General features: G+C 49.6%; 8 protein-coding genes across 8 annotated transcripts; 2 read left to right on the top strand and 6 right to left on the bottom strand.

The window, feature by feature from the left end:
• Nucleotides 1–93: 93 nt before the first annotated feature.
• On the top strand, nucleotides 94–3,249 carry MRET_1460 (AHNAK nucleoprotein; the record flags this gene model as incomplete). The annotated part of the gene is made up of 1 exon (XM_027628087.1): nucleotides 94–3,249. One exon carries the CDS (start codon nucleotides 94–96, stop codon nucleotides 3,247–3,249), a length of 3,156 nt encoding a protein of 1,051 aa, XP_027483415.1.
• Nucleotides 3,250–3,297: 48 nt separating this feature from the next.
• Nucleotides 3,298–4,275, bottom strand: MRET_1459 (geranylgeranyl transferase type-2 subunit beta; the record flags this gene model as incomplete). Its single annotated transcript, XM_027628086.1, has 1 exon — nucleotides 3,298–4,275. One exon carries the CDS (start codon nucleotides 4,273–4,275, stop codon nucleotides 3,298–3,300), a length of 978 nt encoding a protein of 325 aa, XP_027483284.1.
• A 107-nt stretch (nucleotides 4,276–4,382) lies between these two features.
• Nucleotides 4,383–7,028, top strand: MRET_1458 (DNA mismatch repair protein MSH3; the record flags this gene model as incomplete). The annotated part of the gene is made up of 1 exon (XM_027628085.1): nucleotides 4,383–7,028. The coding sequence occupies one exon, from the start codon at nucleotides 4,383–4,385 to the stop codon at nucleotides 7,026–7,028; it is 2,646 nt and encodes an 881-aa protein (XP_027483285.1).
• A 16-nt stretch (nucleotides 7,029–7,044) lies between these two features.
• MRET_1457 (zinc finger protein, C2H2 type) lies at nucleotides 7,045–8,850 on the bottom strand (the record flags this gene model as incomplete). Its single annotated transcript, XM_027628084.1, has 1 exon — nucleotides 7,045–8,850. The coding sequence occupies one exon, from the start codon at nucleotides 8,848–8,850 to the stop codon at nucleotides 7,045–7,047; it is 1,806 nt and encodes a 601-aa protein (XP_027483357.1).
• A 385-nt stretch (nucleotides 8,851–9,235) lies between these two features.
• On the bottom strand, nucleotides 9,236–9,749 carry MRET_1456 (DNA-directed RNA polymerases I, II, and III subunit RPABC2; the record flags this gene model as incomplete). The annotated part of the gene is made up of 3 exons (XM_027628083.1): nucleotides 9,236–9,398; nucleotides 9,437–9,679; nucleotides 9,715–9,749. 3 exons carry the CDS (start codon nucleotides 9,747–9,749, stop codon nucleotides 9,236–9,238), a joined length of 441 nt encoding a protein of 146 aa, XP_027483358.1.
• A 296-nt stretch (nucleotides 9,750–10,045) lies between these two features.
• Nucleotides 10,046–14,722, bottom strand: MRET_1455 (AMP-binding enzyme; the record flags this gene model as incomplete). Its single annotated transcript, XM_027628082.1, has 1 exon — nucleotides 10,046–14,722. One exon carries the CDS (start codon nucleotides 14,720–14,722, stop codon nucleotides 10,046–10,048), a length of 4,677 nt encoding a protein of 1,558 aa, XP_027483355.1.
• A 517-nt stretch (nucleotides 14,723–15,239) lies between these two features.
• On the bottom strand, nucleotides 15,240–17,984 carry MRET_1454 (heparinase II III family protein; the record flags this gene model as incomplete). The annotated part of the gene is made up of 1 exon (XM_027628081.1): nucleotides 15,240–17,984. The coding sequence occupies one exon, from the start codon at nucleotides 17,982–17,984 to the stop codon at nucleotides 15,240–15,242; it is 2,745 nt and encodes a 914-aa protein (XP_027483356.1).
• Nucleotides 17,985–18,265: 281 nt separating this feature from the next.
• Nucleotides 18,266–20,230, bottom strand: MRET_1453 (protein kinase; the record flags this gene model as incomplete). The annotated part of the gene is made up of 1 exon (XM_027628080.1): nucleotides 18,266–20,230. The coding sequence occupies one exon, from the start codon at nucleotides 20,228–20,230 to the stop codon at nucleotides 18,266–18,268; it is 1,965 nt and encodes a 654-aa protein (XP_027484045.1).
• Between the last annotated feature and the right edge of the window lie 7 nt (nucleotides 20,231–20,237).

The following is a 20,237-nucleotide window of genomic DNA, read 5'->3' as shown; positions in this document are numbered from 1 at the left end:
TCGTATCGCGCGCTCTTGCATTCGCTATAATCGCTTTGCCAAGTGTGTCTCACGAAACGCTCTTTTCAGCACCGAGTGTATCCCATTTGTTACATGGCTACGAAAGCCTCTCAATCAAGGTCAGGCCTCGCTTCTACTTCCACGATGTCACATAAGGGTATCACTCAGCAACAGAGACCCAGTGGTATGAGCCTATCCACATCCAGGCTTTCTCATGATCCTACCGGGAACAAGTCCCGGAATTTTTACATGCCTGGTGCTTCTCGGTCGCGTGTCCGTCAGGACCGCAACGCCTCTGCCACTAGCGTTCATTCGGGTGCGGCGTCTGGACGCCGTCGTCGCTTCAATGATACCCGTGAAATTGATGTACTAATTAGTGAGATGTCTGCTGCTTCTCGCAAAGGGGGGCTTGGATCACCGTACGGTTCCATGTCATTTGCACCTTCAACGGATTCATTTGCCAACGGTGGCCCTGCGGGATATACCTCACCCTACATCCCTGGTTCTCCCACGGCAATGAGTCAAACAAGTTTGCGTGGTCCGAGTCGCGCACGTTTTGGTCGCCCAGGTGCACTGTCCTCTCTTTCTCAAACGGATGTGACGGGTATCTCAAAAATCTCGAAGAGCGAATCGGGCTTATGTCGCATCACTATACCAGAGGGTATGGGCATCGGTGTCACAGATAGCCCTTACCCCATTTTTACTCCCCCAGGTGATATCGACCCTATGAAGGAGGGAAACGCTCTGCGCGGCCCGGCCATGACGAGCAACCCTGACCTGCTGCTGGATTCTGAGATGTTTGCTCTTGGCCGTCCACAAGTCCCAACCCAGTCTTCCAATTCTGCGAATCAAGGTCAAGAATCCAACCAATCCGGTCTCTTGCCGGGGTCCAAGCCATCTGTGAGGGGGACCTTGTCTGACTCGCAGACGCCTGTCAGTTCTGTCTCACCTAACCCAGGCAAGCCCCAATCTCCGGCTCTTTCCCAATCTGTCAAGGATACTGCCGACGATGCTTTGCCGCTAACTCAGTCCCCGCACACATCAATTGCCCAGCCCCCCAAGCAGCCTGGCCCTGTTTCGACACCTCCCAGACCTTCAGCTACTTCGCAGCCAAACCGGGCCACATCGACACCGGCACGTAAGCCGGACTCGTCGAAGCCTCCTACAACTCCTGGCAGGTACTTTGGCTTTCGTCAACCCTCGCAGCCAGAACAGAATCCAACAACCTCAAATGGCGACGAAAACAAGCGCAAAGGTCTTTTTAGTGGCTTTTTTAGGAGAATCAAGACGCCATCAAAGTCCAAGCCGCCTCCTAAGATGCATCCTAAAAATCAAACACCTTCAAAGTCCGGACAGATGGGTGCATCAAATGTACCGAGTAACCCCTCAATAACCAACAAAGTCGAACCCAACGCTGCACCGGTGAAGTCCAAATCTATCGGCGAGGCAAAAGAACCTATGCAGATTCCTAAAACTACTGGCATCTCCACGCAAGATTCCACAGTCCAGCCTTCGACGCCATCTCCCGCTCCTCATGCTTCCAATGGATCTGGACCGCCGGCCTCGCCCAAAGTGCCATTTGCATTCTCAACTGCACCTAATGCTCCCGCATCGCAGGCACCCAAGACGAACATGCCAGCTACATCCGAACCACTTGGTGAGCGGACTGTTATATACTCTGGCGGCGCTGTTCCCAGATCGTCCACACCACCCAAACCGAGTGCTGCGCCTGAAGTCGCACCGCACTTTTCGGACACTGCACCCAAATCTCCTGCACAATCCAATCTTCCGTCCGTCCAAACAAGTCAGATTTGGTCGCCAGCAGCATCGAATGAGCTGACAGGTGCTGCTTCCACGTATGCCGCACCTGAGGCGAGCCCATCACCGTACGTTCGCCTTGCTTCGAGTTCTGATGCATCGGTTCCGTCGACTCAGTATTTATCTTACCGTCGCCCATCCGCCAACGCATCCAATGCCTCACCTTACTTGGGAATCAGCGAGCCGACCGGCTCATATGCTGTGGTACAGCCTGCTCCTGCTTCCTCTGTTTCGGCTACAAAGACTGTGCAGTCCACCCAAGCGCCTGTCTCAACTGCCCCGACTATGTCCACGGCGACATCATCGAGCTATGCGCCTGCGGATGCACCTGTCTCGTCATACCCGGACTGGTCATCTTATACGCCGTCTTCCACGTATTACCAGTCGCCGCCATCGAGGCCTGATCCTGTGCAGACGATACAGAACTCACAGCCCAAGAGTCCTGTGAACTCATTCACCCGGCCGAATGTATCTACACTTCAGGCCCAACATCCTATCTATACACAGACGTCGTCTGCTAGTGCTTCTTATCCTCAGGCCGCTATGATTTCACGCATGCCTTCTAGGCAAGGCATGTCATCAGAGTACCAGCAACATCCGGCATCAGCCTCGTCTCCATCAACCATGTTGCCTCCCCCGTCTTCCAACTATACAAACCTTCCTTCCTACCTTTTCACGTCTGCAAGCGAGCAGCCAGTCAGTACAGCCGATGCTGCTCCCCATACGCAGCCCTTAATGGCTCCTCCCACAACGAAAATTTACTCCGCGCCTTCTCTAGACCTGTCTTCGCATCCGTTATCCCAGAAAACACCGACCTACTCCAGTACCTTACTTCTTCCCCAGGCACCAGCGTCTTCTGCCTCGTACTTGCACCATGCTGGATCGGGTCAGTCAATGACCTCTACTGATAATACCTTTGCTGCGCCCTCTCGTGGGCAGGACACTGTAATGTTGAGCAACGGTTCACAACTGCGCGATGCTACACAGGGCTCTTCGCCCTTAAGTCGTGGCAGTGGTGGTTTGTACACTTATCCGTCCAAAAGCAGCTCCTCCTATGACTCTGCGACAGAGTACGGCGCTCCTTCGCCAACAGGTTATCTGACGGCGTCTACACCTTCCTTGTGGCCGCTGGCTCCTATTCATTCCACTGTGAATAACTCGGCGGAGCTTTCTCATACTCAGGGCACGCTTCGGGACCAAGCTCAATGGCAGGATGAACCTCGACAAAACCATGCCGTGCCTCCGCATATCAGTGATGATCCCACTCCTGCGTCCCAAACCGACGATCTTTCTAGGGTATCCAAGCATTCTTCAGAGCTAGATGGTAGCAAGGGCACCGGCCTGAACCTATCACCGTCTCTACAAGCCCTCGTGAGTCTGTCCCTGGCTGATGAACCACAATTCACCGCGGATGTAGATGTCTTGGGCTAATCTACCAGTTACATCGTTCTGTGCTACGAGCACCATATATACAACAAACTATAAAGCTAAATCCTGGTATGGCCGGCTTATATGTAGCTTTCGTGTCACAGAATAGGGCATGCAGTACGTGGGGTCCACGCGCTCGAGTCCTTCGTAGCCAAGGAGGGACAGTCCAGCCACACCAAATTGCGTGTGAAAGACGTCAGCCACATTCTCTGGCCTGTCGGCAATGCCACCACGATCAGGGTCCTGCGCTGACAGTATAAACGATTGCAGCTTATCTGCGTCAATCCAGTGCAATCGATTTATCAAGCTTAATGATGATAGCACCCACCAGCTGTAACAGACGTCCTCCAGTTTCTGAGGGCGTCCGTTCAAACCACCTCCAGGCACTTGTCGCTCCACGAGCCACCACGCCAATGTGTCTTGGTCAATTCGATCCAGAGCGTTTAGTATCGAAAGCGCACCCACACATGTAAACACCTGTGCCGCATGACTTTCTGCTCCTTCCGTGAGCCCAAAGCCACCGTCAAAGTTGGAGCAACGCAAAAGCCACTGGATGGTCTTTTCTTTATCCAGCTTATCCAATGCATGTAGGTGGGCTAAAGCACTAACCGCACAGTACAAAAAGCGCGTATCTGTTTCACCCCACTTATCACCCTGGAACGAACCGTTTTGACGTTGTAGACTCAATACAAATTCAACAATACGGGTGCGGCGTTCGCCAAGCTCATCTAAGGCATCTTTCAAGGCCAGGATTTGGATGGCGCTAAGTGTACTGAGTATGTGTGCATCATGCGATGGATATGCACCAAATCCACCAGTCAATCCATCGTAACAACTCAGGACAAACTTGATGAGTGCTTCGCGATCAAGTGCATCACCAGCACGCATTAATTCAAGTGCACAAACGCCCCAGTACACACCATTCATACGAAGATGTGCAGTCATGTGGTATGCCAAGCTACTGTCTCGCTTCTGTTCCAGCTGTTGGATAAACTTGACATGCTGTTCCACCAGCAGCGTCGACGCCATCAGCGCAACGTTGGTGTGACACCGTTCGGCTTGTTGCATTTTACACGTGGCAATATACACAACCTCGAGGTCCATGTGGAGACCCATGCTGATAGCAGGCACCGGTCATGTCAGGGCCACCCAGACGTGTCGTGCCCCGAAAGCGTGCCTCTGATGACGCCAATATCAAAGCTCCCATAAATCAAATTCGTAAGAATGATCAATATACCCCTTTAGAGCGACAAGTACTTCAACTCAAGGCCGAAAATCCAGGTATGCTGTTACTTGTGGAAGTCGGCTACAAGATGAAGTTTTTCGAGCAAGATGCACGCATTGCAAGTCAAGTACTGAATATTGCCTGCTATACTGAGAAAAATTTAGTGACAGCTATGGTGCCAGTGACACGTGTTTACTTTCACATCAAACGCCTTATCGCTCAGGGATACAAAGTTGGCATATCACGGCAGACCGAGACTCGCGCGCTCAAGGCAGCATCAGGAGCTATGCATAAGCCATTCGATCGAAAAGTTACGGCAGTATATACATCAAGCACATGGATCGATGATACGTCTGGCCCTGATCAGAGCTCTGAGCAAATTATTTGCGCCATTACAGAGCCTCGTCCTGGCTCATTAGCGCTTGTCGCCGTTGACATGCCGACATCCACCATTACATATGACAATTGGGAAGACGGATTAACGCGTGATGCATTGAGAACCCGTCTTGCTCATCTGGCGCCCCGTGAGCTTGTTTTTTCACCTGCCTCGATCAACGAAGTGACACGACACCATATACAGCTCTACCAAATGGAAACTGCGTTTCTTGTGCGTCTAGAGTCTTGCGATAAAGTATGTCCACTTGACGCACTCCTTCAAGGTGATACCTTGGCATGGACTCTATCAGAGCTTTCTTATAGTGTCCAAGACGCACTAGCCGTATTGTGCACACATCTCAAAACGTACAACATGACATCTGCATTCCAACACGTCGACAATTATGCCTCGTTTACATCGCGCTCTTGTATGTTACTCAGCAGTGCAACAATGGAGCATCTTGAACTCTTACAGAATGCAACGGATCATCAAGTGCATGGTAGTCTACTGTGGCTTTTAGACGAATGCATCACCCCCATGGGACGTCGTCTTCTTCGCGAATGGATTCGACATCCACTCATTGATGCTAAGACAATTCAGGCACGCGCAGACGCTATAAGTCTGCTCCGTGAATTTAAATCTCGTGTTTTGCACCGCGCCATCGCACTCCTTACCAACCTTCCTGACCTCATGCGAGGCTTGACACGAATTATGCATCTTTTGGTTGAACCATCTGAACTTGCGACAATATTACTTGCCCTGCACCGCGTTACACTGGAATTTGATGCATCTGATTCTACTGGCAACTCATTGCTAGACTCTACGATCTGGGATCTCAGCGCAGCACGGGCTGAGGTTCGTTCGGCTGTCGAAGCACTCTCTATTCCACACGCACGACGCTGTGAAAAAGACAAGCTTTACACGGATCCATCTCGATATCCAACGATACAAGAATGGCATTCCGTGCTCGATCAGGACGAAAAGGCGTTCGAGGAACATTTACTCGAGGTACGCCGCATCCTCAAACGACCTTCTTTGATCTATGCTCGTGTGTCTGACATTGATCATCTTATTGAAGTACGCACCGGTGATGTGTCACACGTACCCTCTGAATGGATTCGTATAAGCGGAACGAAGAAGTCTGTGCGTTTCCATACGCCAGAGATCGTGCGGTTGCAAAAGCGACGTGACCAACATCGTGAGATGCTCGCATCCGCTGCGAAGGATGCATTTCGCGACTTTGTCTCGAAATTGACGCTGGCTTATGTCCCGCTCCGCCGCGTCGTTCAGGCACTCGCGACCCTCGATGCGCTCGCCAGTCTTGCTCGCGTAGCCTCAAGACCAGGCTTTGTACGCCCTCATGTGCAGCAACATGGCCACATGTTACGACTCGTGCAATTTCGACACCCTGTGACGGAGGCGTGTACCGGCTCTTATGTACCCAATGATATATCCCTGGGAGGGGATCACGATCCTCGCGGCATGATATTTACGGGATCCAATATGGGTGGGAAGTCTAGCACGATGCGCGCGGTTGCGCTTGTGGTACTTCTTGCTCAATTAGGATCTTACGTTCCATGCAAAGAGGCCTATATCTCCTGTCGTGACAGTATTTGTACGCGAATGGGCGCTCGTGATGATATTTTGTGCGGAAAATCAACATTTATGGTCGAAGCGTGCGAAACTGCCCACATTTGGCGAAGCTCGACGTCGCGCTCCCTTGTATTACTGGATGAATTTGGACGGGGGACGTCGACTTTTGATGGCACTGCACTTGCATACGCGATTTTGAGTGCCTTTGCCGAGCGTGGCGCGCTGATGCCTTTACTCCTCTTCACCACACACTATGTATCACTGACACGTCTAGCATACATATATCCTCAGCTGCTAGTGAATGTGCACATGAGGGTGGAAGCTGAATGCCTCGATGGCGAGGAAAAGATTGTGTTCCTTCACAGGCTTGTAAACGGAGCTGCATCCAAATCATTTGGCATCCACATCGCAGCTATGGCAGGTATTCCTAAATTCATTACACAACGTGCTCACGAAAAATCGTTGGCCCTTGAAGATACCCATAAATCTGCTGAACGTACCGCTACGTATGCTGACATTGTCAAAGCCATATATCGGCAAGATACCTCCAAATTTTTAGAAGCTGTACAATCATTTCCCATAATCTAATTGTCTACTGTATGTGTTAATCCATATCCACGTTAGAAAGAAGTTGTGAAATACTAGGTAAAGTGGCTCGTTTCGTTTCGCGCGTAGCACCCATATTGCGTGGACGAGAATTTGTCGGTTGCGAAAGTGTAGGTTTTGGTGGTATTGCCGAAAGTGGCAGTGTTTGACGCATCGTAGATAACCTGTTTCTCGTGTCTGTTCGCCTTAGCATTGGTATACGTCCCATGGGAAGAACATGTCCCGTCTCAGGATGAATAAACTTATTCTTGTTCAGCGCAAGCAACAAGTTCAAAACCAACTGCATGTGGCGCTGACGAATCTTAATACCGTCGTTGGGCATAAACCTGGGCATAGATGTGGCTGTTGACGTTGATGAGGAAGTCTGGATCTCTTCTCTTGAAGAGGGAAGTTTGGGATACATGCTACCATGATAGTGTTCTTTCGCAAAGTATGACTCGCAGCCATGACCTCGAGCCGAAGAGAAAGTTGGATTCGCGTTGTTGCCATATCCCTGAACAGCGTCCTCATGCGGTGCCAACGGCATTCGCGTTAGCGGTTGCACTTGCCTGTAGATTGGACTAAATCCCTTGTCTTGTGGCTGGCCAAAGACTGGCATACTGCCAGGTCCCACGTCACTCCCCACTGCCTGGTCTTTTGTATTCAGCACAGCAGGTGGCAACACCAAATCTACACCAGGAATGTGATCCAGGTCATATTGCGACAAAGTCTGGGCAAAGTTGCTTTGCTGGCCATGCATTGCCGACAAATCATGAGACATACTATTACCAAGCTGAAGAAGCCATGCATTAATATCTTGCAAGTTTGTGTTCGCCGGATTCATCACCGAAGAAAATCGCGGGTCAGCTGATTCATTAATCCCTTGAATTGCGTTCATAGATTCAGTTAAGCAGGAATTCAAATCATTCAAGCTGTAAAATTGCGGCCACAAAAGATCATCCAAGCGCTCCATCATCGAATCATCATACATAGGTGCCATCTTCTTGCGTTGTACATCACTCCAAAAGTCTGAAACGGCTGATCGAGGCCGCTTTAGACTTTCATTTCCAAAAGAGCGCGTCTCTTGTACATTTTCCTGCGTGGACATAGCCTCAGGTACTCGGGTAGCAATATGAGAAGCGTAACCAGGAGCCCATCGGGGCAAGCACGGGTAGACTGACTCATTCATACGCGGCTGCATCGCTGGGAGTCCGATACCCGGTTGATACGTTGGCGTCGAGCCGAAATTATAAGGTCGCATAGTATTTGGCGAAGACGTAGGCGATGCAGACTCACGAGAAGATAAAGATGAAAAAGCTGGCGTGGGAACATTTTCGAGGACCTCTGGCGACGGGATCGATTTGGGGTACACCGTGGATACACTATTCTGTTCATCTGATGCTTTACCTTGAATATTTTTCGGAGAAGCAGCCTCATAAGAGAGATTTGAAGTATTCATGTGTGTGCGTCCATGCTTCTTCAAGTCTTGCGTCCTCTTGAAGCTTTTCCCACACACAGAACAAGAATATGGTTTGAGTGGCGTGTGGATGCGAATATGACTGGTGATATGATCACGCTTTCCATAACTTGCGTTACAATTATCCCAATGACAGGTCAAACATAAGTTATTTTTGCTTATACGACCGACGTGGGTATTACACAGGTGATTGTACAAGACCTCTGCATTGTCGCACACAATGCCACAGTCCTTCCACAAACATACGAGCGCCTCATCCTTCGAGACATGGATTTCTCCATATCTCTCTCTCATCCCTTCTTTCTTGCTCTCAGAATACAACGATTTGGACTCCAGACAATCACTCATGCCCAAGATATGAGGTGAGGGAATACTTAATTATGCCAAGACCTTGGAGGAGTTTAAAAAGAACAGGCTGGCATTGGAGTGAATATTCCTTACTCGAAGCCAACTCCAGAAGATCAATCAACCCAATAGTTGCATTCCATTCGTCCCGGCCGAATTTTTGTCCAGTCTTGGCGTGTTCATTGACTGTCGCACCGGCACTCGTGCGATACGCCCATAGCCACGTGGTTATTCTGGTGATACACAAGTCAACCCTTGCTTTAAGGCATGTAGCAGGCTGACCCTCATGCCGCGCCAACATGGACAGGGTAATACAGCCACTCGCATAGTCTGACAAATAAGTTTACATATGTATTGCGATTTATACAAAGACATCACAGGCACATTTCTATTCCGTGATAATTAGCTCTGATACGCTCCAGTCTTCGAATGTACCGTCAGGCAGATACCGCCGCACGAGTAGTGGAATTTTCTTCGCGGCCAGCTCCTTCTGAGCAATAGCCAATGGATCCATCTCACCTTCTGTCGGTACTAGGACAGGTGCATTCATGCTAAAATGTTAGAGACTTCTTGTAGAACCAATTCGTACCTAATTTGAAGCGCACGCGTTCCAAGAATACGCGCTTTTTCGTATTTCGTCATGTAAGGAGTGGTGATTCGCTCTTTATTTGGCTTTCCATTGGAGTCCACATTAGCAGGCACACCGCCGTTGGCACTTGAATGAACAATTTCCTCGTCACCATAATGATCTACGTCGTCTCCCATATCACCATCCTCATTTAGCGTGTCATCCACATCACCCTCCTGAAAAACATCTCCCTCATCAAAGTATCTGATTCGAGTAAGCCTCAAATACTGCTAACGTACTCTCCTTCGTTCTCTTCTCCAGCTTCAAAGCTCATGTCTTGATGCCTGCAATCGTCAAACGCAGGGTTATTTTTGAATTTCGACTGCGATAATCGTGGTGCACGTGACATACACAACCTCACTTGAGTCCTGCTCCCCTAGAGCTCATAACAGGTATAAACGTGCCAGTCATAAGTTTGACATCCAGCGGCAAAAGGATTGACTTTGTATAAGATGCTGCTGTATTGACCATTAACATGCTATTTTAATAATGAATCTAAAATATTTTTTATGTGTCTTCTGCTCAAGCGTTTATATACAATATACTCAAGCCTCTTTTGACGTATTCCCGTTATGCCTTTAGCGGAGAGGGTCGCAATAAATTAAGGCGACGGGCTGGCCAGCCACCATAGACAGCCCAACTCTCTGTAATTTCACCAGAGGCCACAAGAGTGTGTTCAAGCAACATGGACTGTGACTCCATACTGGCACCGGACAACAAGCGACTACCAGTACGCATGGCGCATCCATCGCCTATACGCAGGCGATTCAGACTAAACTGACCACGCGAGTTGATGTGTGCCACAACTGAACAGTCATCGATTGATACATTGTCACCCATCGTTACAAGATCTGGCTCTGTGAGCGTGAGGCTAGGTTTACCTCCGGCCCAAATCGCACAGTCTTTGCCGATCCGCGCACCCAATGCACGCAGGAACCACACAGCAAACACTGTACCGGACAAATTGTGGAAAATGTAACCACCATAACCTTGCATTGTTGGCTTTTGCAGCGTGAGGTGCGTCTGCCAGCGCTGACAGTAACTGCTCTGATCCCAGTTGTACTTTCCTTCTCGACGTCGACCAATGATTATCCACTTCGTCACAATCAGCCAAAGAAGGGAAATAATGGCCTGTCCTGGCAAAATAACAACAAAGAAAATGCAGATACACAGGTACAAGAAAGCAGGTCGATACCAGTGATCAGGGAACAAAAAGTCTGAACGATCGAAGAAGGTCTGAACGATCCGGTTGATAGCAACGACTGTTGCAGCGAAACCACCTGCCCAATAAGCGGCAGCGACGGCTTGCAAAAGCACATTGAGAGCAACGATCATCAGGTAAGGCATCACAAAGTAGTTCGCACGACGCTGGTAGTATGCACGACCGAATGGTGTGATTGTGTCTTCCTCACCAAGCTCAGCAGGACCTTGCGACTTGCCAAAGCTGACAGCCTCACCATTCTTCGAGCCCATCCAAACAGAACGGTCTTCGTAGTTGCCATTACGGCGAGCTAGAGCACCTGAGCCCATAACACACTGAGTACCAATAGTAGCACCCGGGAGGAGCACCACACGGTCAGCAATCATTGCACCACGGCTTATGCGGATAGGATCGAAGCTAATCGAGTCCGAAGTAATGACCTCGGAACGCGAGCCAAAGACCACATCATCACCTACCTCCAGCAACTCTGGGTCAGGGCAATAAATACCCGAGCCAGGCCAGTACACACGCTTACCGATTTTAGCACCCATAATACGAAAAACGACCGAAGTCATTTCGTAGTGCGTACCGATAATTTCGAATGCGCGCTTGAGATGATGCTGGCTCAGCAACTGCGAGGTCATCCAACGACGGAATAGAACCAACTGGCTGGCATTACGCATTGAGCCAGGTTGGTTGAGACCAAGGCATCGCTTGATTATGAGGCCAAGCACCAAGTTGACCAGCGGAGGCAGGATTTTGCGAATGATACGAGCGAAGAAGTGGTATCCGATACGATGAGGGTACGCGTACCAGGCAATGACGCTTCGTAGTGAGTCGGTGGAATCGAAACCGAATGGTGTCGACAATAGCAAGCACAGAGAGGCATACCAAGGAACATAAGAGACAAGGCGCACAAGAATAACGATCGGATAGCCAATCAACAAGCGAATTAGGATGTGTGGCTGACGAACCGACCCGCTGTTGTACGCTGCATACGAGTCAGGTGATGGCGGCTCGTGCGACGAGGATTGTGGACCCCACACAGTGCCATCAGCCAGGCGAGCACCAGGCGATATAAACGTATACGTGTTGACGACGCAGTCACGACCAATGACAATTGGCTCCAGACGGAAGAAGCCGTCACGTTCAACACAAAAACCGCGAACGTAGCAACGATCAAGCTGTGCACGATCATGAATTGTTATCAAGTCGTGCTCACCAAACCTTGTCCTTTGATCGATACTCACGTCCTTGCCAATCTTCATACCCAATAGACGGAAATACAACTTCATCAAGCCGGGCGTCAGTGCGAAAACACCTCGCCCGCTTGTGCGGAGCGACTGGTTGACAATCCACCAACGCAAATGGTAATTGCACCACATGGGGTACTTGCCGGGCCGGTAATGACCGATTACTACCCACTTGAATGCAATTGCCGCAACGGGACATATAACACGGCTCGTGACACGCGCAATCGCAACGGAACACAGCAGTGCACCAATCCGCTGCCAGATTGAGTCTTCAATGTAGAAGGCGAAAAATGCCAGGCCATGGAGAATGATCGTCCAAGTCCACGCAGCTTTTAGAGGATAAAAGAATAGGAATGGAATGGCTTGAACGAATATGACCAGTGGGTGTGTTTGACTGCGTGGCTTATTGCCATGTGAAGAGAATGCCGGGTCCGAGTCGTCATAATTGTGCGCAAGATTCGCAGAAGAATAGAGCCCTGCACCTTTTTCGTCGATCTGGTAGAAGTCCTGTTCTTCTGATGAACCTGCATTACGTTGTTCATCGATGAGAGCTGCAATCTTGGATACTGTAGAGTTAACGAAGAGTGACGAGACTTCGAGGCTCACATCCGTTTCTTTGCGGATCATGAAAATAAGTCGACCAAGAAGCAAGCTGTTACCACCCAAAAGGAAGAAGTCGGATTCATCAGTAATCGAGCCAGGGTCGAGATCGAGCAGGTTTCCAATGATAGTACTGACAAGAATCGACGTTTGTGACATGGACGCGGCGTTTTGTTCACGTACGATAGTTTCCATCGCAGCGAAATCGTAATCGCCATCCCTTTTGATCAGTGGCTGACGGAAAACATGTAGAGGGTTTGGCACGGCATAGCCGTGCAGGATCTGACCAAGTGCGCGATCAATATCTGCTGCCTCAAACTCAGCATCTTCTGACACCTGAATGTATGCCATGAGGGATCGGTCTCGCTGTTGTGAGACAGCTGCATCCAATACACCAGGAATACGGTAGCAAGCACGCTGAACAGCGCGCGAATCCACAGTCACACGGGAGCAAGGAATGGGACGTGAAAGAGGCACATCCTTTGAGGGAGCCTTGGCCTCAAAGTGACGATCAAGAGCGGGTACATCATCCGACATTGACGTGATACCCAAACGCGAGCCAAGTTTAATACGCAGCGGTTTACCTGCTTGATTCTTCGGCAAGTCATCCATATAAACCATCACGAAAGGCCACTTGGATGGATGCAAGTAACTCCGGAGCGAATTCTGCAGCTCGACCAGACCGATACGAGGTTGGCCAGCTTCGGGCACAATCACGACGCCAATCGTTTCCTGTAGTACCTTGTGCTCAACAGAGAAAGCCAGCGTCTGTTTGACGCGCCCCTTGCAGGCTTGGGTAATCGCCTCCTCTACTTCGAAAGGCGAAACGACTTCACCACCTTTGTTGATAATTTCTTTAGAACGTCCGGTGATGTACAAGTAGCCATCTTCGTCCATGTGACCACAGTCACCTGAGTCAAACCATCCGTCTTTCGTAAAAACGGAAGTATCGAGTTCACCGTTTTCAAGCTCGTAACCACTGAAGGTTGGGAGACCCCTTACACAAACGGCGCCCGTCTTGCCGCGTTCGAGCTCTTTTGTGATATCAAGCTGGTCTCGAACGCTAAGGTGAGGGCCGCAAGCAATGCCAGAGCAACCAGGACGCTCGAGTTGATATGTAATAAGAGGTGATGCAATCGGCATACATTCAGTCATACCATAAGAGGGTAAGACCGTGCAGTTGAAAGTGGCACGAAGTTCGTTAGCCAACGACGGCAACAATCCACCAGCAGCGTTACAGATCATTCGAATTTGAAGCTGGGTCGAAGGGTCGATTTCAGCTGGCTTAGATGCCAAAATTGCGTGGTGCATAGTTGGAGCAGCGTAGTACCACGTGGCACCCAGCTGAGTCGTGAGCGTCCACCATGCGTTTGGGTCAAATCCACTGCAAAGAATGGTACTGCTGCCAGACAAGACCGGTGCCCACAGGTTTCTCACAATACCACCAACATGGAAAAGCGGCATCATGTTCATATTTACTTGGTTAGGGTGCAAGTTCCAACTTTGAATAACGCAGCAAGCGCCGACAATCAAATGGCGCATGGAATACGGCACGACCTTCTTTTTACCAGAGGTGCCTGAAGTATGCAGAACCAAAGCCTGACTTTTCAGGTTGTTTGGGGTGAGAGGGCCACGCTGACGTGATCCTGGTTGTTCTTCTACCATGAGGGATATGTCAAAGAGACCTGCAGGCCCTGATGGACGAGGCTCGAGAAGAAGAATCTCAATACCGTGCTCTCTGTAAAGGCGATCCAACTCCAGACGCTCGATGGAGTCCACGGTCGAAATTACAGCACGAGCTCCCAGACGTAAAGAATCATCACGCAGCTCTTCAGCTGTGCAACTGGCATTTACAGGTGCACAGCTAAAGTAACAGGCAATGCAAAGCAACGCCAAAGCGTTCTCAGGGCCTGTTGGAAGAGCCATCATGACACGGTTGTTTTGTTCGAGTGGCTTAATATGAGGACTGTTGGGCAGCGTAAATGATGCCACAAATTGCTTCAGCATGCGGTGCGTCAATGGCGGACGCGATAGGTCCGGAGAAATAAGTGCACGTTTGTTTGTTGAGGGCAGACAATCTAGGAGGGTTTTGACACGTCCATTGTCGGTAACATGGGCTGCCAAATGATCACCTAGTGATACACCATCACCAGGAGCCGACAAGTCCAGCAGGAAAGATAGCGGGTGATCCATATTGGTAGCCCGAATTCACTCTGCCAGCAGCCTCCAAGGAGGTGTCGGAGTCTAAAGAGCAGGATGTTTAGCCTGGGTAATGCCCCTCGGCAAAAGATATGTGCGCTCCTTGATAATTACATCAGCCGTAACCCGGAACGTGGGTCCGTTTCGGTGAACGTGCCTTTATGTACATATGATTGGCTATACTCACGGCTGGGTTTCACCCTGCTCCAATTACTAGTTTAATTCCTTTGCTCAACTAAACGTGTTAGAGTTGCCTGCAGCTGCCAAGCCATCCAATCCACCTTGAGTTCTTGCCTAGGACTAATCTAATTTTAGAAAATCGCGTGTTGTGTACTGGAGGTATGGTTCGGTGCGAAAATTTGCTGTCCACAGCCATGTTCTGGTCATGTGCGTGCAAACCGATTTGCTTTCGCTGTAGGTAGGGTTCGAAAAGTAGGCCACTCTTATTCGATCTAAGCTATTTTATATGGGAATTACAACGTATTTGCAAGGGATTCGAAATTTGTGCAGCTTAGTGGCTATCAATAGACCACTTTGATAGAGGGACATTCTTTGGTTGAGCCTTATCTGCATCGTTCAACTCGCTGTACTGCGGCTGCCACCAAACCTTGATGTTAGTGTCTGAATCACCAGGCAGCGTGATAGAGAGAACATTCACTTCATAGTCAAGGACTTCAGCTTGAATTCGCTGGCCGTTGTTGTCCGTATCCTGTGAAGGCACCTCATTCTCGCCATAGTAGTAGTTTGGTTTCTTAGAATTTTTGTCATAGGCTGGCGCAACGGCAAACTGAGCATTACCGGGCGACAGAATCGTGGCCTTCATTTGGGCCTTCGGAATGTTGATTTTCATCTTGTCAATGGCTGCATTTGGGTCATGCACCTCGGTGATAGTCAGCGTTGCAGTTTTCTTGTCCTTCGACAGCTCCACGGTAGCATTTGTTTGTACGCGCCACTGGATCTCCTTATTTTGCTTTTTAATTTCATCCTGCACAAGGATCTGGCGACGTCCGTTCAAGAAACGGATACCTCGTTGCACGGATCCCTTGTCTTCATCATAGCATGAGCTCAAGTCAGTCACAGTATACGCCGTCGACTTATCGTCAGGGGTAAAGTTCAGATCATCGTTCTGCTTCGTATTCGATGAGTCGAACTTGAACGTGGGCTTACAACTAGCGTTCATGTTTTGCTTGCCAATCACGATAGTGTTCTGACCTTGCGTGCCTTTGCGGAAGTACGTCCAACGCGCAGCACCATCCTCTTCTCCCATGAAATAGTCTTTAGCCAGGTAGTTATCACTGCCGTACTCGCCCGCAAAGCGCGTGCCGAGAGCATCAATAACAAAGTCACCCGCATCCAAGTCACCGTGTGTCTGGTGACCCGTATGGTTAGAGAACTTCATGGCAACATAGTTACCAGTCGTGTCTGTCCACGAACTGCGCATCGAAACCCAGCTTCCCATGTCATTGTCGAATAGGCGGTCGAGTGGCAAGCCGTTGTAGAAGGCGCCACGAGGTGTGGAGTCATACCAGAACATACTCAGCGGATCAGAAGCTGCATCGGCACGATCACGCTGAAATAGCGCGTAGACGGGATTTTTGGCGAGCTGACTGTAAAGGAACAACTGGTTTGCAGTTGTCGCAAACTTGTTGGGACCGTTGTCACCATAAGCAAACATACCAGCATTGCCTGTCACGTACATATGGAACTCAGCCGTTTTATACCAATTCTTGTTTTGGTCCATCAAGCCCTGGTCAGACCCTGTGGCTGTAATAAGGGCCGACACCATTCTAGCCTGAGCATTCGTGCCGAAGTACCAGTAATTGGGCGTCTCGGACCATGTTCCATCCTCGTACACCGCGCGCATACAGTTTTGCTTGACATTATCCAGGGCCTTCTTCAGAATCTGGTCTGTCGTACTTTTGTCGCTACCCTTCGCATCGTTCTGAATGGCAAGCGCACTAAAGATCAGGCCACCATTTGAAACACAATTCCAGTTGCCGTTGCCACTTTTCGCGGTGGACCACCAGGCGGTATTCTTGTTATACATGTCTAGACCTTGTGCCAAGGCGAAACGAACAATCCAATCGATAATGTAGCTCTTTTGCTTATCGTTCCATGCATCATACATCCAATCGTATGCGAAGGCATATCCAGCAGCCATCTCAGCGGTGTCGAGGAAGTGGTCAGGATTCCATCGCTTGTCGCCGTTGCCAAATGGCTGCGACGTGTTGCCCGCAGCTACACTCATTTCCTTAAACGCGCGTTCCTTGTATTTCTTGTCGCGCGTAAGGCGCCAAGCATATGCCCAGGCCTTAAGACGTTGCTGCACAATTCGTGAAACGTCAAGGATACCGGAGAGGGTCAAGCCACCATCAATGTCATATTCAACGGGTTTTTCATCGAGCCAGTTCGTAGCATTCTGAAATATACTGTAGTTCCATGCCGTGAGATAAGCATCTTCCTTGATTCTGCTTTCGAGACAGTCCCACATGTAGCCTGGGGCAATGAGACGAGGATGGCCCGGACGTCCATTGTTGAGGTTATTGGTAGGCTTCCATGGGTCTTCACATTTTCCCACGGCCTTGCCAAACGAGGGCTTGTTCTTGTTTCCACTGCTAGTAAATACGGGGTTACCATATGTATCTGTGCCATAATAAGCAATATGATCTGTGTCGCCTTGTTTCGCCGCGTTGGAGGCAGCATCAAACACGCTCTGCGGGAATACACCAACAAGATTACTTGGTTTGTTATCGCTTCCCGTTTGGCTTTTCGGCATGGAATGATTATCTTTGCTGTCGTCGTCATCATCATCTGAAGCACGAGAACCAAGAACCCCACCAAGAACCGCGGCGAGAATTACGCAAATCAACACAATCGCTGCAACGAGCCACCAGAGCCATTTTCGTGATGGACGTTGCTTGGAGAATTTTTCGTTGTAGTCAGAGGGTTGAATGCCGCCTGTTTGGTTTCTTGACGCTGAGCCAGCAGCATCAGGCGTCTGGAAACTTCGCGACAGGTCGTCTTGTTGGTTGGTTTCATAAGACATGCCCTGCTGACCGGCAAGTAAATTCTGTTGACTTTGCTGGTAGTGATTGTTCTCGAACTGATAAGGGTGTGAATTCGCAGCACGAGCTGGTTCGTATTGCGATCGCGCACCAAGGGGGCGTAAAGGACGGGAGTCGTACACCTGGTGCTGATTGAATGGGTCGTTTACATTCTCACGACCCTGTGGCACCATGGCATAGTTCGTACTCATGGTCTAGCTAGCCAGCCTGAGAGCAACGGCTAGCCCGTACGTGGTAAAACGAGAGCCCAAGTTGCTGCTGCGAGCCTATCCACATTGTATCCACGATGCGTCAAGGACACGCGCTTTTCCTGCGCCGCTGCTTGAAGCACTGCCCTCTTCTCGCATAATGTCATGTATCATTCGTTGAATTGCTGCAGGAACACGTGTAGTATGCATAGGGCGAATCAGTGTCACATAATGCTGCATCAGCAAACGCGCCAAATGTAGGTTTGAGAATTCAACCAATTCGTTCAATCTCTACGAGGGAACAATCTGCGCTTGTGTTCTTGCAAAGCCGAGAGCGATGCATGTGTATGATTAGGTGGGGGTCGACACGCAATACCTGACATGATGTCATTGATGCTTCGGAATCCCATATCCGCAAAACAGTTTTTGTCATGCATCGCAGGTTCAAGGGAGTTGGTCATAGTCGCGGGCACGTCCACAAGTGTATGAGTGTCCACAGTAGACGAGCATCCAGATGTTGTAGAACTTAATCGCCAATGTGAGCAAGTGTTGATTCCCTTGAGCCACTCATCACCATAGTCCTCATCATTTTCAAACTCATCAACGTATGGCTCCATGGTTCCGTAAGGCGCACTTCTTGATGTGTTGTTCCTAATCTGACTTGTATCCACAGGCATTACGAGTGGAGATATCTGTTCAGCCTCTGCAGCTTGTTGCTGTTGTGCGTAAGCGGTGGCAGAAATAGCGCCGTCAGTGCCACCATAACTTCTTCCACGAAGCAAATCACCCAACGTTGCGCGGTTCTTTGGGTCTAGAACCAACATGCGTGATAGGCACATACGTGGACGAAGCGGTAGAATCCTGAACAGACTATCGGCCGCACGCGGTTGAGGATCCTCATCAGGACTCGTGCCATTCTTTTCCTTCGACATTTCGTGGTCTTTCGGCGAATGCACTTCACTGGAAAGCTCCTGCTCATGATAGTGACGCTCATCAAGCAAGTCTTGATGTTCTTCGTGTGATGGTGGTATATCACGAGGCACCTGGCCATCGTTTGTGTCAACAGGTGTTACGGTTGTCGATTCGTCACTGGTCGGGATAGCGAGTGATATATCGTAACCAGCTTCTTTGGCAGTGGGAATAGCATTAACATTGCCATCACCCGTGTATTGGTCAAGCAGCCGATGAGCACCCGATGATTGCAAGACAGTTCCGTAACGGGTTTCTGGCAACTGGTCGCTGATCATAGGCTCATCATGGGCTTCGTCGTCCTCGAGAAGGCTTGAAGGCTTAATGCCGCCCAGCTCAGGATGGGCCAGCAAAAATAACTTGAAGCTAGGATCCAATTCGGGATCAGGTATCTTCCAAGGGAACCTTTTAAGGACCATACAAATGTAAACGATTGCAAGGCTCCAGACGTCTGTCAAGCGCGCATCGTAAGTCTGTCGCGAGAGGACCTCTGGCGCTAGGTATGGGTCAGACCCTACTATGCCCGTGGCAAACAAAGCGCTTTTGCCTGGCACTTGAAACACAGTGGCTGTACCAAAATCAATGATCTTGACTATCCCATCCGAGGTCATGACACAGTTGTCGATTTTGAGATCGCGGTGCGCCAGTCCAAGGCCATGCAGGTAGTCAACGCCATCTACAATTTGACGAAAAACACAATTGATCTCATTGAATCCCATCTTGCCGCTCATTACGATGGCAAATAGCTCAATAGGAGCATATTCCATGACTTCGAAAAAGAGATCATTGTCTCGAATAATATCCAAGGTCTTGATAATGTTGATATGGTGAAGCGTACTTCCGATACAAAACTCTGCCGTCACTTTCTTGATGTATTCTTTCTCACTTTCATCGGGACGCCTGTGCCGAAACTCTTTAACGGCTAGTTGGGCCTGATCCTTGGACCGCTTGATGACACGAACCGTGCCGCCAGCACCAATGCCAAGCGTTTTTCCAAACTTGCCATACTTTTTCGAAATACCAGCACCAGACCAAGGCGGTAAATCTATGTCTCGGTGGCTCATTGTACTGGCACGCGAGCGTTCATGCTTCTGAGAGCCCTCTTTCTTGGAAGAATTCCGCACGTTACCGCTTCCAATATGATTGTTTAAAAATCGACGAAGATCATTTAATGGGTTTGAAAACTCACTCTTTTTGCGGTTATCGCGCCATCGACTGGCTGTCTGACTAGTCCCTTCTGTCTGTTCCATTGATATATGATGGGATTCGTTGCTTGACATGTTGCGA

Source organism: Malassezia restricta, chromosome II (genome assembly GCF_003290485.1).
Source record: "Malassezia restricta chromosome II, complete sequence".
NCBI lineage: Eukaryota > Fungi > Basidiomycota > Malasseziomycetes > Malasseziales > Malasseziaceae > Malassezia > Malassezia restricta.
The sequence above is the reverse complement of the archived record's forward strand: the minus strand, read 5'-3'. Positions and strand labels throughout refer to the sequence as shown.